The sequence below is a fragment of the Sander lucioperca genome, chromosome 19 (assembly GCF_008315115.2).
Source record: "Sander lucioperca isolate FBNREF2018 chromosome 19, SLUC_FBN_1.2, whole genome shotgun sequence".
Lineage (NCBI taxonomy): Eukaryota > Metazoa > Chordata > Actinopteri > Perciformes > Percidae > Sander > Sander lucioperca.
This window is the reverse complement of record NC_050191.1, coordinates 13,695,447-13,714,210: the sequence shown is the minus strand read 5'-3', so window position 1 is coordinate 13,714,210 and position 18,764 is coordinate 13,695,447. Positions and strand designations below refer to the sequence as shown.

The 18,764-nt window shown below is 39.4% G+C and overlaps 2 protein-coding genes and 1 non-coding gene across 4 annotated transcripts; 1 reads left to right on the top strand and 2 right to left on the bottom strand.

The window, feature by feature from the left end:
• Positions 1-6,344: 6,344 nt before the first annotated feature.
• On the bottom strand, positions 6,345-6,452 carry LOC116066515. Its single transcript, XR_004108978.1, has one exon. It is a non-coding gene; the product is annotated as a U6 spliceosomal RNA (small nuclear RNA).
• A 463-nt stretch (positions 6,453-6,915) lies between these two features.
• mrps10 (mitochondrial ribosomal protein S10) lies at positions 6,916-9,228 on the top strand. The gene is made up of 7 exons (XM_031322190.2): positions 6,916-7,128; positions 7,305-7,357; positions 7,997-8,066; positions 8,204-8,343; positions 8,445-8,553; positions 8,653-8,742; positions 8,837-9,228. Exons 1-7 carry the CDS (start codon positions 7,057-7,059, stop codon positions 8,915-8,917), a joined length of 615 nt encoding a protein of 204 aa, XP_031178050.1. The 5' UTR covers positions 6,916-7,056; the 3' UTR covers positions 8,918-9,228.
• Positions 9,229-11,422: 2,194 nt separating this feature from the next.
• On the bottom strand, positions 11,423-18,733 carry si:ch211-51e12.7 (uncharacterized protein LOC336335 homolog). Of its 2 annotated transcripts, none has more exons than XM_031322191.2 (6): positions 18,518-18,733; positions 16,358-16,446; positions 15,831-15,980; positions 15,516-15,647; positions 14,724-14,849; positions 11,423-11,845 (listed from the first exon to the last, which is right to left on the bottom strand). In XM_031322191.2, exons 2-6 carry the CDS (start codon positions 16,444-16,446, stop codon positions 11,740-11,742), a joined length of 603 nt encoding a protein of 200 aa, XP_031178051.1. In that variant the 5' UTR covers positions 18,518-18,733; the 3' UTR covers positions 11,423-11,739. The 2 variants fall into 2 exon arrangements, with proteins under 2 accessions (XP_031178051.1, XP_031178052.1); XM_031322192.2 differs by lacking the exon at positions 11,423-11,845 and adding an exon at positions 12,287-14,155 and having other exon boundaries at positions 18,518-18,727.
• Between the last annotated feature and the right edge of the window lie 31 nt (positions 18,734-18,764).

Sequence of the window (18,764 nt, the reverse complement as noted above, 5' to 3'; positions counted from 1 at the left end):
TGTAAAATAGCTAAATGATCAGTTCAATACTTTCAATTAATTTGGATATTTTATCAGATTTTATAGCATTTGGTTGAAATAAGGTTGAAAAAAGTGACAAAAATGCTTCAAAAACGTCGGAAAAAACAAGAAAAACTTTTTCTTAAATAGACAGACATTAGAAAAAGTGACAAACTTGGTAAAAGTGACAAAAACTTGGGGAAAAAAAAAGCTTCAAAACATCAAAAGCCACAAAAGTGTCGAAAAAGACGACTAAAACATTGGGGAAAAAAAGTTTTTGACCCAGAATGACAAAAAGCTGCATGGTCGACGGGAAGACAACACAAGAGTTAAAATGGAAAAGTTAGTGAATTGAAGATATAAATACATATTTTTTTGAGTAAACACTAATGTTGCAGAACCTGCCTACACATTCATTTTCTAAAATAGAATAAATGTTTTGTCAGGCAGATATGATATGAGTGACAGAAGAGTTTCAGAGTTTTCAGCAGCAGCAGTTTCATGTTTACAATCAGTCTGCATCTCAAAAGTCCAGTTTTCATTTGGCTGCAGCTCCAGAGAATGAGCTGAGGTGCTAGGTGATGTACTCTGATTCAGTGTGTAGTTCATCATTTGTATTTTGTTTTTCTTTAACTTCTATTTTGACTTATTTGCTCTTGTCTTGTTTGAATTTAATAGCAAGTATGTTTAACATTAAAACATGATTTATAAAATCATGCCAACAATTATTAGATTATTTTAATAGCTTAGTATTTTATGCACTAAAAAGGTATGTATAAAGGCTTTAGGCTGCCCTACACGTTATTATAGGCAGCATATATACAGCATGCTCTTGTGTCCTCTAATCACAAGGTTTTTAGTGTGGACATAGATGAGCAGTGTCCCCTCTCAGATAGCTTGATGTATTTGAAGGTTTTGTGGGAAAAGTAAACATGATTTTGTGCTACATTTCTTTTCTTTTTGTCCCCCTATTATGACTCAAAATTGTCTTGGGACCCCATGGGAATCACTACTGCATGTTGTGGTGCAGAAGGCCTGTCGGTGGCATTGGGCACCTTAATGAAATTTGCAGTCCACCATCTACAATTTAAAAGTACACAAATAAAGGTATTTGTTGTTTTAATTAAACATCAGTAACAGATAAACCTGAATATAAAAAAAGTGATTTAAAAAACTGTCTAGATTCAATTAATCTAAGATACTCTGGCCAATGACTTTCTCAAATAAAATAAATCCTTAAAGCTGCACTGATCAATATTTTGTATTATTAACTATGGAAAAAAATGACTAGGTATAATGAAAAAGGAGTCGCTTGTAGTGACAACACAAGTTGTTCAGTTCTAAGAAGTGTTTTTAGCAACGTCCAGGTCATTTCTTATGTTTCGTAGCCTACAACTTCACTCTCACTGCTCTCTTCAGCACAATTTCCATCAGCAGCAGGCAGCTGTTTTAAGTGAAAAAAGTGCTGATAAAGCCACCTAACCAGCACCAAATGACAGAGAGAAACAGTTACAACTAGTGGGTGAACATAGTTGAGCATTCGGCAGCTAAAAAGCCAGATATTGCTCTCACGAGTAGGCCTGTCGCAATAGTCAACACATGGACTTAACGCACGATATATGGAAATGAGCTCGGTAGCTTTTGGTGACGCAATATATTGCAATTGATAATTTGTAAAATTGAAAATAAAGGTTTATTCATTTTGATGTACACAAATGAATGTTACTAACATTTTAATCGTAGATCGTCTGCTTTCTGTGTCGGAGGAAGAGGCGTGGCTCAGGCATATCATTAAAGGTGCAGTAGGTAAGACTTATAAAACTAACTTTCTGTCATATTTGCTGAAACTGACTCTATGTTCGAGTAGAACTACATGAAACAGGTAATTTAAAAAAAAATCTGGCTCCTCTGGCACCACCTACAGCTTGTAGTGTGATTTGCAAAAATCCACAGCTCCCTGTTCAGATGCTCCAATCAGGGCCAGGGGGGGTGTCTAACTGCGTGTCAATCACTGCTCATGCACACGCATTCATTCTCCCTTGTGGGGGGAGGGGCTTAAGAGACCATTTTGGGCTTTAGCAGAAAGGGGGGAGGGACTGAGGAGTTGTTGATGTTCAAATTTGTTGGCTAAGTCCTGGATCTTCCCAATCCTACCTACAGCACCTTTAAACCAAAACTACATGTATTAAAATCATAGGATTTATTGATTATTCCCAAAACAAAAAAGTAAACTGATAATTGTCATAAAACTTTGAATTGCAGCTGTGTTTGAAAGGCTCTGTGACACTAAATAAACCTGTTTGGTCTTAAAGTCTAAAGCTACATGAGCCCTGCAAAATGTCCCTGAAAGAAATGCTCCCATGTTGTTAATTTAATTATTTTCTTTGGATGACCAACATGTACCTCCAGACAAAAACCTATATTTAGTATATTATATTTAACATATAAAATAATTTGAGCTAACTTATATTTTGGGGGTTTAGGATGCAAATGAGCATTTGTCCCCTGATTTATACATCAAACTATATTACACATCGCTGTAGTGCAACATAACATTTAAACAACAATAGACTAGCTTAACTTAACCAAATTGCCTCAACAGCAACTACCTAGGATTAATTAAAGAAAACCACAAACAAGGTCCTGGTTTTATACTCACGGCAAACGAGCCCCCAACTTGCTACGACCGGCTCACAGGCCACAACAAAAGAGGGAGATGCACAGCAACGTAAATAATAAAGTGACATTTATTAAATAATGATGCAAACAAGAGAACGATGAGGTGTGATTGTCAGTATCAGTGATGAATGAAGGTGTATGGATGTAATGGAGAATGTGAGGTGCATGTTGTCAGTAGTTAACAAAGGGAAAACTCAAACAGAGAGAAAACATGTTGGTGCGCAGTCGGGAGAATGCGGCCGCCTGGTCTCGGGGCAGGTAGGGTTAAATAGTCTGGGAGGACCGGCTGGGTGATCACAGTCATCTCATTATCGCCTCCGCTATACCTGCAAGTTAACAAGACAAACCACAGTACACATGTACGACAGGCCCAGGGCCGTCACACCAACAAACATGACATCATTTTTATGCATTTATTTTAAAAGATTATTTGTGTAACTAGTGTTTGTGTGTATGCAGTAGTTATTACATAGCCTAGTTGTGAGGACTAGTTTCAGTTTTCTCATATCGGGTCTTTCATCTCACAGGGTTTGCTCCCCTAGCCACTGTACCCTCCCAAGTTAACCCATGTGGCTGTGGGGTTGCCTTCTTCTGCCTCACAGCCGTTGTGGTGGTTCTCACACCAACATCTTCCGCCTGCGCCGCCGTTGGGGTCTTCACTATTTACCCATAGCTGGGGCTATTTACCCATAACTGGGACAGTGGTTGACGGGCATCAGGGTGTTTCCACTCACCGATGGGCCTACATGCCACGTCTCTAGGGCCCACTGCTGCTCCGAGATCCCGTACAACTTAGCCTGGAATCACAAGGGACCAGTTACCATGTGTGCCACGGGGAGGCGTGTACGAGATCTTGGCAGTGGAGAGGCTATGTACCGGCTGAGGAGGCTTACACACTTGGCTCCTCTTTTCGCCCCTGAAAACAAAGGGCTATCCGGTGGCAGTAGCTGAAAGCAGAGAGTGGTAAGCAGAAGCAGCGTGCACTAACTACATCCACTACTACTCCAACACTACTGCACTGACGCATCACACGCCCTGCGTGCAAACACACACACACACACACATACACATACACACACACACACACACACACACACACACACCCCACACACACACACACACACACACACACACACACAGACCCACGCACACACAAACACAGACAGACAGACAAACCCATCCACACACAAACAGACAGACCCACCCACACACAGACAGACAGACAGACCCACCCACACACAGACAGACAGACAGACAGACAGACACACACACACACACACACACAGACAGACCTACCCAGACACAGACAGACAGACCCACCCACACACAGACACAGACAGACCCACCCACACACAGACAGACAGACAGACAGACATACCCACACACACACACACACACAGACAGACAGCCAGACAGACCCACACACAGACAGACAGCCAGACAGACAGACAGACCCACCCAGACACAGACAGACAGACCCACCCACACACAGACAGACCCACCCAGACAGAGACAGACCAGACCCACACACAGACAGACAGACAGACACTATACAAGTACAAATGCATTTTCTTTTCCTCAGCCAGGCAGAAGCTTTTTGTACCACTTCTTCTTCTTTGGCTTTTGCATTATCTGGCTCTGAAGATCTACCAGCTGGGACCTCATGGTGCTCTCGGTCCTGTCCCACTCCTGCTCTTTTTCCTGCAGAGTCAGCTTCAGGCTTTCTGTGGCCTGAAGGAGGGATGCCTTGTCCTCCTTCCACTGGTTGAGATTACTCTCCAACTGCTGCTCAGTCTTCTTCAGAGCAGCCATGAGGTTCTTGTTGCTTTTGTCCTGCATCTCCAGCTGGGCTCTATGGGAAGCCTGGGATCTTTCCAGTATCTCCTTTGCCTCCTCGTCCTGTTTTAGGAGAGCTTCCTCCATCTTGCTCAATTTATCCTTCAGCTCCTGAGCTTGAGCCCTCTCAATCTCCAGATAGCTCTCCAACGTCTTACCTACCGCGAGCATCTGTCTCTCTTTACGAAGCTCGATCTTCTGAGTCTCCACATTATTTTTAAGGGCCTCCTTCTCTCCCTTCATCTGCTCCAATTCGACCTTCAGGTCTTCAGTAATGAAGTACTGCAGGTCGAGATCTTTCTGGGCTTTTCGCAGTCTGTTGCTGAATTTTCCCAGCTGGGTTTTCAGATACTCTGTTTCCCTGGGTGGGGAGTGGACACGTTCAGCCAGCTGAACTTTCAAGTCACACATCTCCCTCTGCATCAGCTTTTTGTCATGGCTCAAAGTGCTGCCCTCTCTCTGTTGTTGGAGCTGATCGAGGACATTGGCCAGCAAGTCCTCTCGGATTATCAGGTGAACTCTTCCCTCAGATTCACATTGGGTGAGCCTTGCCTCGCTGTCCTTCAGTTCACGCCGTACTTGTTCTTCAAGTGAACTGAGATAGAAATTAATTTGCGGTTCAATCTCTCTGGAGTGGAATTCCATGTTTTCCAACTTTGTATTCTGCTGGACTAGTGTCTGTTCTCTCGTTGCGATGTGCACCTTTGGATTGTCACAGTGAAATGACTCTCTGATACAAACTGCTGTCTGAGTGAATTTGTGTCAGAACTAAAGTTGGGTCCCAGTATTCATAGTGTGTCGTTATGACAACAATAACAACATGTATTCTTATGTTTTCAATTCAAATGGTTATTGATTCTATTCCATTCTATCTTTGATTCTATTGTTGCTATTGTATACCAGTTTGTTTATGTTTGAATATACAGTATGAATGTAATGATTTCTGATGATTCCTAAAATATGGCAAAGAAGGAATACTTTACGAAATATGGAAAGGAAAAAGATGGATGTCTTTGCACAAGAGCAGTACACCCAAGTATGCGCCAGTTGGGACGCCATTTTCTCTAACTCCAGTAACCATGTGCGCTCAGCAACTACCTATTATTTAAGATGTGCATTTTATTCAAACTGTCCAATACTTTTTATGTTGGATTTGAAAAGCCGTTTAGCCCCTGCTCATGTTTATCTTGTACATGTTAAAAGTTGTTGTAAAGGAAGCAAAATATGAAGCTATCCCTATCCCTCGCTGCTGCAACAGTGAGAATGTCCCCATTGTGGGAATAAAGGGCTTTTCACACAGGGAGCAACACTTCACCTGCGTAGTCGCGTGGATCTGCAGGATCTCAGTGTCATGTCACTGAGTGGCATGACATGTTTTCAGTTTTTAGCTATTTCTATTTCTATTCTGTTGTATATGTATAGGGTTAGATATGTACATACAGTATATAAATACATTATCTAATGATGTTTTACAGTTTCTTTTGTTTGACCTTTTGTTTGATCATAATTACTTATAAAATAAGACACATTATATTCTATTTGTCTTACTATATCAGTAATTATGATCAACCAAAAGGTCAAACAAATGATAGAATTATGTTATGCAGTTTTACAGTTTTTCATCTATTTGCCACACAATCCATTTACATATGGGGGTTTCCGTGTACCGTCTTCCAATGCCACCCTGCCAAGACCTTTTGCTACCCCATGTCAAATTTTCTAGATCCGCCACTGCATGACATGATCATTGCATGTGTTTTAGATATACAGTATTAATATTCATACCTATATCATGTAGGGGTGACCTCAAATAGTCGACTATTCAATCGATCTAAGGAGCCTGATTCACGAATTTGCGTGTCATCCTTTCGTAGGAGCCATACTAATCTTCTCTGTATCATTCAAATTGTTCATATGTGCTGTCTGAGTAAGCAGCAAGCGGAGCCTGATTTGACTACTAATCTCACAGTCGAATGTTGCAGTGTCTGAAAATGTGGTTATGACACAAATGATCATTTCATTCGAGCTATATGGGGGTGCTGAATATTTGATTTTTACATAGAATTGCTTGTTTTTTTCCCCCAATATGGATTGGAGGACTTGTTGACTCATGATATAGCCTATGTTGGTATAAATATCCACCTATTAATAATAATATTAATAACAACTAGAAGTAAGGTACTCATGTGAACAAAAATCAGAAGTGCCTGAAATGGGCCGGTACTCACCAGTAGGCTGTAGAGTTCCGGCCCATTTCAGGCACTGGTTTTTACTTAAATTCAGTCTTTCATATGAATATGAAAATGCCACTATCCAGCTTTAAACAATTATTTGCCCATTTGTAGATATATGTAAAAATCTGTTTAGTAATGAAGGTGGTCCTCCTCGCTCATCCAGCAGTTTAATCTGGTTCCCAGTTTCCCACCATAGACTGTAACGTTAGGTTAGGTTTGTATTGCCACAGTAGTTTACACTCCAGTACACACGAGGGCAGCACTGAAGAGTTAATTTGACTTTTGTCCTACCACCTTCTCCAAAAACATGGCTGCTCCCATGGCTCTGAGACGAGAATTGTTTTCTCTGGCAAGGAAAATTAGTGGAATCTCACATTTGGTACAGTAACTAACATGTTTTTTATTTGTACAACATCCGCGAACAATTAACTAACGTGACAGTTTGAGAAGTAATCAGGAAATCTCACAATTTGGTGACTGACAGCAGGTTGTTGCATGGTGGTTATACAGTAAATGTCATCTCTAAATGTCTACTAATGTAAGTTTTTTTTACAGACACCGAGAGCTTTGGGCGCCTGTTCAGGTCACAGTAAATGTAATATAATCAGGTAGGCTACAGTTTTTCTTCTCCGCTCGTTTTAAGTATTTTAACGGTAATAAACACCAGTGCACGTTCGGTTCTGCAGCAGCAGATTCATCACAACCTATTGAGAATTAAATCTACCTATCATCAATTAGGTTGTCAAATGTTGTTTATCATTAGTAAGTAAATTTATATACAAAGAGCATACATCGATTTCATCTCTGTTTATCTATTTTATTGGTAAAAGTTAAAGAAAATCAAATCCATAAGGGCTTTTAAAAAATGAAAAATAAATCAAGACAAAATATGTAATTATAATATAATAGTAGTAATAAGAATGGTATGTAATGAAGGAGATTATTCCAGTTAGGCATTCAAAAGTGCAAAAGGCTGCAACATAGGTATCTGTCTAACCTTTTGATTAGCAGAGTGTATGTGGCTATTGATCCTAAAATCTGCCCTGAAACTAAAGGAAGGCAAAGAGTGTTGTGAGCTTTTGTTATGGTCCTGCTTTAGTCAACATTTTACTCAATGCAGCATGCGCCAAGTTTAAATTTCCAACAGATATATTAAATGGACTAAAACAGGATTGAGTGTGAAGCCAAGTCCTGTAGAGTAAAGTTACAGAATCATTAGTTATTTACTCACTGTTCTGTCCCTGCAGGTCCCATCTCCAATTGGCGTCCAGCACTTCCTTCCACACAGCAACAGTGTTTTTATCAACACCTTCATCAGTAAGTTTTCAGTACAATTTATTCATCTCAGCCTTTTTTTTTTTTTTTAACAGCTCAATATTACATTAACACTAAAAAGTGAGTTGTTCGCTCATGTGCATGTATCTTGTTTCCTGTTTACATTTGTTTCCTTGCAGATCACTGTAACAGAAGAGCCCGACACACTGTTTCAAAAGGTGTCACTGTTGGTCAAAGGCCATGACAGGGCTGTGTTGGACAGCTATGAGTTCTTTGCCACCATGGCAGCTAAAGAGCTGGGCATCAACATCAACAAAGTGTGAGTACTAAGCTGCCACACAAGCTGACAGTAGAAATGTTAGCCATACATTATAGCATATCTTTCTCAGACATTATTTGATATTTTTTTCTCTGCCACAGTCATGAACTTCCCAAGGACATGGAGAGGTTTACACTCCTGAAGTCGGTTCACATCTTTAAAAACCACAGGGTCCAGTATGAGATGAGGACACACTACCGGTGCATCGAAGTAATGAGCCTGAACAATTCAAGTTTTGTTATTTAAACCTCACAATGGTTTGGGATGATTCGGTTATGAGTCTAAGATGTCTCTTCTCTGGTTTTGTAGCTGTCTCATATTACAGGCTGCACAGTGCAGGTTTACCTTGAATACATCCAGAGGAACCTCCCTGAAGGGGTAGCCATGGAGGTGACAAAGGTTAGTTACTGCAGAGCCAGTCATACACCAGCAACAATTCCACCTAACTCAATATATATATATATTATTTTTTTTCATTTGTTCATGTTATCAGACCGCCATGGAGAAGGTTCCAGATCACATCCTTGAACCCATGTGGGAGGACCACCCCATTGATGACAAGCCCAGCCAGTGAAGTCAGTGATGAGCAACAGATGCTTATTGGATGCGTTTTCTTAGAGAATACGTTTGGTAAATGGGAAGACGTGGAAAAACCGCAATAGTAACATATGTTTGTCACGGGCTTGTGAACTACTCATCACATAGATTTCAACATTATCATCGATGGAGTTGAACACACCACAGAAAAAGGGCCAGCTGCTGAATTTGCATTTATTATGTCCACGTGTAACAGTCTTCATTTACTATCAGTGTGCGTTTTCATTGTCTTTTCTGTGGCAAAACAGCGTGGAATCAGTTTTTTCATTAAATATATTCTGAATTTAATGACTAAGTCATCCTTTTTGTGCAGTTAGTTAAACAGAATTGTGATTCTAATTATACTCTACATTAATATAAGGTTTGTTTTACTATCTGCAGTGATATTGTTTTGGTATTCTGTATGATGAACATATATAGTCTGTAGAACACAAGACCAGCACACAAGACATTTTTTTTGTTGCATTTATTGAATTATTAGTGTTCAAAAATCTGTAGGGCAAAACATAGACAGAAAATCACTGAATTTAACATTTACCCTCTGCTTAACAGTGAAAACAACATGGCGTACTTATTCTGTGATTGAAGGCTAATACTTCCTGTCATTTTAAGGAGATTTTCTGGTAAAAGTCCCCGTATTTATTAGGGGTGGGTATCACCAGAGTCCTCGCGATACGATATCACAATACTTATGTCACATCCACAATATTCTGTAATATATTGCAATTTATTAGCTTTTTCCAACTTCTAATTTTTTCCCAATTTCAAATTATGTCCCCAAAATGAAACTTTTTTCAACATCTGTTTTATCTAAAAATAATTTCTGTTTGTTCATCTCACTTCAATTTTATTGCTGCAAAATGGGATTGTCAAGCAGACAAACTGACCAACACATATAGTAATGGATCGATACTTAGCATCTGTGTATCGATACAATATTGCCACGGAAAATATCGCGATACTATGCTGTAATGATTTTTTCCCCCACCCCTAGTACTAGGGGTGGGGGAAAAAATCAGTACAGCATAGACACTTTGCTCCATTGCTCTATTTAAAGACTGCTGAGAACTGCCCCCCTCGTGTCCTGTATTAAAACGAGCGGTTTATATTTTAACTGGATCCATATCTAAATACTTCATCAAGTATTTGGCAAAATCCAAAGTCATCTATTGGTGGATCTCCCCTTTTTTGGAACAGCAATTTGGAATCCATAGGTCTCAATTTTTAGATATTTGCAACTTCACCATCTGTTAGTGGGGATTTTTGGATCCAGTTCTTCAGCCCCGAAGGCACCAGAATGTTTAGATAAGGTGTTGAAATATGGAAACGGTCATGAGGCTTCTGGGTATTTTTCTATGCTTATGTAGAACCTGGGGGATGGAACCTGGTCAGCCCTCAAGAAGACATGGGAAAGGGATCTGAGTATTACACTGGATAAGGAGTGGGACAGAATCTGCAGGAATATTAAAACTATGTCACGCGATGGGAGGGTGCGCCTCATTCAGTTCAAGATTATGCTTCTATTGGACTCCCTCCAGATTGTTTAGACTTTGTTTGAAAGACACACCAAATTGTTGGAAATGTAAGACAGAGGACGGCCAATTACTTCATGTTCTATGGTCCTGTGATAAGGTACAGGAATTTTGGACCGGGATACATGATAACCTATTTCAGACTGCAGGGACCCAGGTTCCATTCGGCCCAAGACTTGTTCTAGGAGATGGGTCAATCCTAAGTGGGATGGATAAACACATAAGAAGCTGGGTCCAGACTACTTTAATGATAGCCAAACAGATTCAAAGTCAATCCAGGAGTGACCTTGTGAAATGGCTAGGGTGGAGTCATTTAAAAATAATTCATTTAAACAGTTTTCCACATTGAATGTCTACACTAGACAATGGGGAAAGTACCTAAGCTTTCTGGAGAGATGTCACTCAAAAATAATATAATATCAAATAATAATAATATAATCAATCAAATAATAAACTTTTCTCTTCAGTAATTATTATCAATTTTGTTCCGTACTTGACCATGTACCTACCAGGGTTACGTAGGTATTTATAACACCATACTGTGAAAGCAGTGACTGTACCAAAATGCTAAACCTGACTTGAGTACATTTCTACCTGGTTTAGTTTGGATACTGCAGGTTTGAAACTTGAACGCAGAAATTGGCCTTCCTTTTGTGGAAGGCCAATTTTTGTCACGCCTTTTTGTCACGCTTACGCAAATATGCCTGAACATCTAAATCCTGAAGATGTTCTGTCCACTAGACAAAGTTATTATAAAGCTTGTTCACATTTGTTTATTTAAGCTTATTTTTTTTAAGTTCATCTGAGATTCATACATGACTATTGTGTAAGATACAACTAGACTTCCTAAGTCTATGCAACAATTAAGTAAGCTGTGATTGTGAGCCAGCAAGCACAATACCAGGGCCCTGGAACTGGAGCAGCTAAATGGAATTCAGCCACCATTAATTTTATTTACACCTGTGCTTTCCCAACTGACATGTCAAAATGTCATCATTCCAGTTATTAGTGCAATAATACTGATTTATAGACAGGTCTTTCTGTGCATATTCCTTGCATTACCACAAGGTGTGCTTATGGTCTGTTCTTGTTAAGATTTCACAGTGCAGATGTAAAAGATGAAGTACTATAACCTATTAACCAGTAGTCCTCTGTGTCTTCCCGAGATTGGTAAGATTCCATAGTCATTCTAACTTCCATCCTGAAAGAGAGAATCTCCAAAGATGGAGGGGTTTAGGGATTAAGATACAAGAGGAAGCTCACCTTTTCAAGTGAAGTGCCAGACCTCCGGTTTTACGCTGCTGATGAAGGAGAGATGTAAGGGAGGGCCTGGGTTCCTGGGGCCCGGGATGTTAACTGTACTGTGTGCCCCCCTTCAGGAGACAACAACAGTCAGTCTGTTATAATCAACCAATGGGAGAAACAAGAAGGGACTGCAGAGACTGAGGGGCAGCAGAATGTACTGAAAGTGCTAAAGAGATGGAAAAGGACAGAGGAGGAAAGAGACTAATGTGGCTAATTTATGAAACAGATTAGCTGTGATGAATACCTTGTGAGTGGCACTGAGAATAAAATGCTCTTTCATCCAGAAATAATGCCAAATCCTTGTTCGTGCCAGCAGTAAATACAACATACAGTATTAACAATACATGTCTTTTCTTAAGACTGTGTGTAAGCATTAAAGCAGGGTTTTGTTACATCTTTATAAAGTCTGTATGCCTAAATTAGCACCACATTATGGAAAAAAGCTGCATGCATTCACAAAATGAAGAGCTAAAATGTTTTTTAATTAGTGTCAACTTTATTCATGCCCCATGAGATGGTGTCTGTAAATCAGATTCTGGAGTAAATCATTCATTTGATGATCTGCTTTGCTATAAAAGGTACAGCAACTTCATATGCACATACATACATGCATAGCAACTTTTATTTTTATAAAGATTAAAAATGTACAGGAGTATGGGAGAAATTATATAGAATATTAAATTATAAGAATTATAAAAGTAGAAAAACACATATGTAAAACAGTGAGATTCTTCAAATTCCTTTAAGTCAGATTGAAATTTCTGACAATATCTTAGTATAGCAGTGCGAAAACATGAAATATTGGTCATATCAGAGTGTTTATCCTTTGCAGATGATGTCCTCCTTTTAGACATGCTACCACTGAATTTGAACTGTGACTTGACGTTCAGTCAAAAACATTTAAATGCTTTTCAAGTGGAGCGGTTCTTAGTCCTCCAGTCAAATTGACATGGTACCATAAATGGTAATGAGTGAAGTTCATCTTTCAAGTTACTAAAAGTGCAATTCATGGATTACTTTTCCAAGCCTTTTCTTATCTGCAGTAAGTTTCAGTGGTCAGCTAACTGAATGATCATTAAGGGCTCTTGGTCCTTCATACTCATTCAAAACATATATAATAATTATGTGCATTTTTGCAGTGGTCTTTACATGGATCAAATGTTCACTTTCAAATATGAAACACTGACTGTGCCACTGTGTACAGTACTAGTTTTGACAATTAATTCTCTTCCATATTACAGATATGTTGGAAACTCTCAGACTTGTTTGTGAATACACAAAAAAAAGAGAAGTTAAGTTTATTTTTAATTTTATTTTTTTATCCACGACTATGTCCTATGTCTTGACGGTTTCCATCAAACACATTTACATGTTCACAAAAGTTATGTTAATTACAGTATTTATAACACTTCAAAAAAACTAAACACAGTAAAGAGTTGTTCTTAACTGGAGCAAATACTAATGAAATTTGCTTTATAAAATCTACTAAATATATATTTCAATATACTATTCATTTATAATGCCTTCTTCATTTTGTCATTACAAGATAGATTGCTGAAGACAAACATGAATGTTCCAAACAGCAATACTGGTAACTTAACATAGTTGCACATTAAAAATATCAAATTAAATACTCAAACTTCAATACTTGACAATATTGTCTTTTCACTTGAAAATGTGTAAGTGTTAAACAATATTTACTGCACTGCTTGGTTATAATACATAACTATTTCCATGTAACAAAGGAAAGGTTAGAGAGGTCCAAGGTGTACTAAGCTAGTTAACTAACAGTGGTGCTCGAGGGCTACTGTGCTCTTTCATCAGCCATCTTTCCCCACCTTCAAATATACAGTGTCACCCATTTTTTATTCTTTATCAGGGATCAGAAACAATTCCTAAGGCTCACAGGGTGACTAACAAGAACCACAGAACATTTAATGAACTTTGACAATAATTTTCCTCCCTTTGAGAACAGCTATTTCAAAGAGTTTTTTCTCAACAATGTCAAATAGTTCCTACTGTACCAACAGTATTTTTGTAACATAGACAACAGAATGCCTTTACATTGTTAAAGTTGTGAGGCATTTTATGTTGTTATTAGTCATTTTCACATTACTTCTTTGCCAGTAGACAATATCAATAAGCAGACATTTGGCCACAGAGTATGTCATGAAGATATTAAGAGACTTTGTGTAACACATGATTAAGGGGTGTTTCATTTACTCCACCACTTTAGGCCCCTTCTACATTAACAAGTGTTTGGTTATTGTTTTTAGGGCAGGCTGTGTTAAAAGCGTCGGCCACCAGGGGGCCCTGGCCACCTCTGGCCTCTGCCAGGTGGGGGGTGAGGTGGAGGAGAGACCGGTCCATTGTGGTAGCTGTGTAAAAGGATAAAATCACACATTGGATTCTTGACTATGGCCAATAGGGGCCACACTCTAATAAGAGTAGCCATCTAAACTATTCCAGTCAGGGATGTCATCCCATTTTAGTTACCGTGTACCTATAAAAAGGCAAAATACAGTGTAATGTCTTCTTTTTTAATATTCCATGCACTGTTTAAGAGTCTGGCTTATTTACAAACTAAGTTAACATTTTTTGACTCACAATTTGTTGTAGTAAGCAACAAGCTATATTATTTATTCTATTTGATAGAAAACTGAGAAAGAAATGTGTAATTAGAGGACAAGTTAAAGTGAAAGAAATTGAACTATAGATAAGAGATAAGGGACAGAAAAGACTGTGCATTGTGTCACAACCCTCAGTCTTTTGGCTCGCAGTTTACTGCATCACAGAATTAAAGGAATATAACTGGCGTAAGCACGTCTCAAATGCTCACCAGATATATTTTAAATCTATTTAGGAATCTTAAAAGCATGCAAGGAAGCGCCGAGAATTGTTACTTGCAAAGCTTAAGCGTGATATTAATATTCAAACAGCTCTTACCCTCTTGGACTGCGGGGGTGGAAGTGGCGTGGAGGTCCAGGGGGTAGCATGCCACAGCCTCGAGAGTGTGGTGGACACCCTCTGAAACCAGGATGACCTAGAGGGGGGGGAGGAGGGGGGCCGTGCCTACAGACAGGGAGAAGCGTCACAGCGATACACTTATCTACATTTTCAGCCAGTGTCGATGCAAATGTAAGCAAGACATATTGCTTCATAAAAAAGGTATGGCTCAAATGTATGGTAGTCTGTACCGTACATAAAAACAATCTACTTTTAAGGACAAACAAAAGCTTTTAAACTAAAGGCTGTTTTATGCTTCTGCGTCAACTTCACGCCGTAGCTACGCCGGCGCTCCTACGGCGTCGTGACCCTTTTGGAGTTCTGCGTCGGGGTTGCTTTGCATCGCGGTGCATTTCAGAATGGCAAACCCCATAGACTGTCATGCTAAAATATTGATCTTATGAACTAGTATGTTGCTACTCCCCACAGTAGGCTGCTTGAAACACAGACTATCAACACACAGGACGAGTTGACCAATCACAGTCCTTGCGGTCTGCATCGCCTCGACGCAAATTTATAAATTTTTGGAGGTGCACGTCGAGCTACGGCGGAGGGCTCTGAGAGAGGATCGCGGCAACGCAGAGGGGTCTGCGGTGGTACGCCGTCGATTCGACGCAGAAGCATAAAACAGCTTTAAGGAGGATCGTTCTTAAATCTTAGATAGAAAAAAAAAACCTGTATCCAGTCCATTTGGCTCCCATGGCTGTGCATATGATTGTGTGTGGTGGTTACCTGGGCATGGGTGGAAAGGGGCCTCTGAGGTGCATGGAAGGTGGTGGGGGAGGAGGAGGGCCCATGCCCATTGGTCCACCCCTACCTCGATGACCTCTTAGGTCTGGGTAAGGTCGCATCCTCCTCATTGCTCTGCAAGGGAAGGACAGGAAGTGCAATTTACCCATAAAAGTTGAGCATTTAATCTTAAATACAACACACATCAAAGGTTGTTGTTTCTTATAACCACACTATTTGTTTGCATACTAACCAATTAATAAAAGCAGAAACTTTGTTATTTATACTTAATACCATGTATATTTCAAATGTCCATACCTCATGGGTGCAAATCCATTCAGGATTCCATCTTTTGCTTGACCCCTCCCATATCCAGGTGGACCAAACCCTTTCATCATGCCCCGCCCACCACGCATGCCGCCTCGACTCATCCGACCCCCTCGACCGCGGCTTTTAAACCCACGACCCCTGAGGAGATTAAAAAAAAAAAAAAGAAGTGGAAAACTGGCTCTATGCCACTAGTCCAAGTTCAGTACAGTTGAAAATTAGCTGGCTGGCTAACACTGGCACATAAGCTTCACTCAACCCAGAAATCCTGCGATGCAACAGTGAACTGTATCCTTGTGTTTACTAATCCAACCTCTCCATGACTGCTTCGTATAAATAGATATTAGTAAGATGAGACAGGAAAAAGACCCAACATGGGCAACTCCAGTTTTCATTGGAAAGGCGTGTTTGTTGACTGCTGTTTCGGAGGCACTCGTGTAAAAAGGAATCCTTGCTTCTCATTCTGGTTTAAAACCAGTATCCATAAATACAGTATAGGCTGCAACCTTCAGACTGACCTAGATTTGTTGTCTATTAAGGGTTTTTGAGATTCATCCTTGGAAATCTTTGACGTTCTTGTCACCTTTTCTTCTGTGTCTGCATCCATCTGAAATGATGCAGCTCAATATTAATATACAGTACAATGCCTTATTCTAACATAATTTAATAAAAATAACATGATCATGTTTCATACACACAAACCATAAAAGACATTTGCAACACCTGCCTTGACATTAAAAAGATTTCTACATGTGAAAATGCATTTTCCTTCCACATGAAAACTCAATCACTCAACCTATGTCGAAAGGAAAAAAATAAATAAATAAAAACAGTTTAATGCAGAAATAAAGTGTAGATTCGAAGATATGAAGAAAAAAAAAATGATGAGTAGATTCTCCAGCAATAGACTCGATAGTCATGGTCACTTAGTTTGATATGTTTCACATGGTGTTATCTTGACAACATAGCATAGAAATAGCCATCTCTACCACCTTTTGCTTTCCTGCAATATCTCTTTGATGTTTTATGAGATAATGTATGATAATACTACTGACTGACAAAACAACATTTAGGTATGTGTTTCTACAATGGGACACACACAAGGCTGTTAAAATGTCACTCAGCAGATCTTGGCAACATGAAACCTCAGTGTAGCGTTCCCTGCATTGCTTCATCATCACTGGGTGTGACATATTGTGCATGCCTCATACTAAAGCAGGGGACAAGTTTGCAAGTTAAGCACGGACAACTGCAAGTCAAAGCTGATAGCGGGAAAATTATTAATAGTCACAAAGCCCGGATCAGTACTGTAAAATGCAGCATCTGGGATGCTGCATGACAGTGGAGTGTGGAGAGTAGAACTTGGTGATAAGTTGGAAAGGTAACAGGGAAACATATTTGGGGAATTTTTGTAGTGACTCAAAATTTGGCCTGACGGACCAACTGCCCCAGAAGACCAAGACCTGAAAAAGGCACCTGTACCTTCTTTTTCTTCCAGTGTGTCTGATACTTTGGCTTAAGATCGAGCAAATCCAATCCAAATGAGCTTAAGAGGTGCACACATTGGCCAAATACCCTCTTAAAAGAAGCGGCATTCTAAGCTCTATAAAGGATACCATAAACATATAGCATAGGAAACACATATTATAAACAATGTTACAGATGATATGAAAATGAAATGATATGAATGATATGAAATGAAAAATGCATGGCAAAGGAAGGATGAGGTCACCATGAGCTTTCTATTTAGTCCTCAGAACATTATTTCTTCATTATGGTCTTTTCAGCAAGCAAAAAAAGGTCTATGCAAGTCTGAAAACACTAACATTTTAAGATTTGGGATCATTTACCATCCTTCAAGGATAAGTTAAACTATGAGTTTCAGCACCTTTATACATAGTTTTAATGTATGCAGCTACTAATCTCTGCAGTTTCTAATATTTTGTTCATCCCATTATACCAATGAGGGTATACTCTCTCTCTCTCTCTCTCTCTCTCTCTCTCTCTCTCTCTCTCTCTCTCTCTATATATATATATATATATATATATATATATCTTTTCACAGATATCTAGACACTTGTGGAGCAGTGTTATTGCTCTTGCAATGCACTAGTTCTAATGCATATGACAATGCCAATAAACGTAAAACTGTAAAGTCAGTAACCCTGCCATGGGGGACTGTCAATTATTACATATAACACAGTGTTATTTTAAAGTAAATAAGCCGGCAGAGCCACAGGGACGTCGAGCGTAATGGAAACATTTCTATCCTGATCCTAAGAGGCGGTTGGAGCTGTGTGAGCTCTTATATTAAGCTAGCACCATCAGAGGGGCCCTGTGCAACACATACACTTTAAGTCTTTAATAATACTCCTTAATAATGTTTAGCATACAGGAGCTAATGTTGTGCATAGCTGGCTAAATGCAAAGGGCTAGAGGGCCTCTGTCTAATTCCTGGAGTAAACATCGCAGAGACGAGTTGACACACATTATTGTGTCCAAAACAGACGTTATAAATAGTATTCAACGTTTGTACAGGACCTTACCTAATTGAAATTACGAAATAAATAAGGCTAATAACAAGTGTTTATTTAAATGTAGCTAAACTAGTCATGTATAAAAGGGGCGTTCCTGCTTTGGTGCTCCGGTGAAAATACAACGTTAGCGAAGGTACTTACTTCAGTTGGTGATGCAGGCGAGGTAGATTCTAAAAGTAATATAGTTTTCCTACTTGGTAATAAAATAAATATATATATTTGAAAAATATAAATTACAAAATTTCCTACAGCTTCTGTGGCTCCTTTGCGCTTTGAAATGGCGGCTTCGTCAGACTAGACAGCCCAGGTTTTTGAAATTTCTGACTAACGCCAGAGACGGTTTAGAGGATCTTTGGTTACGCCCACCAGAAAGTATGCTGGTGTCTGA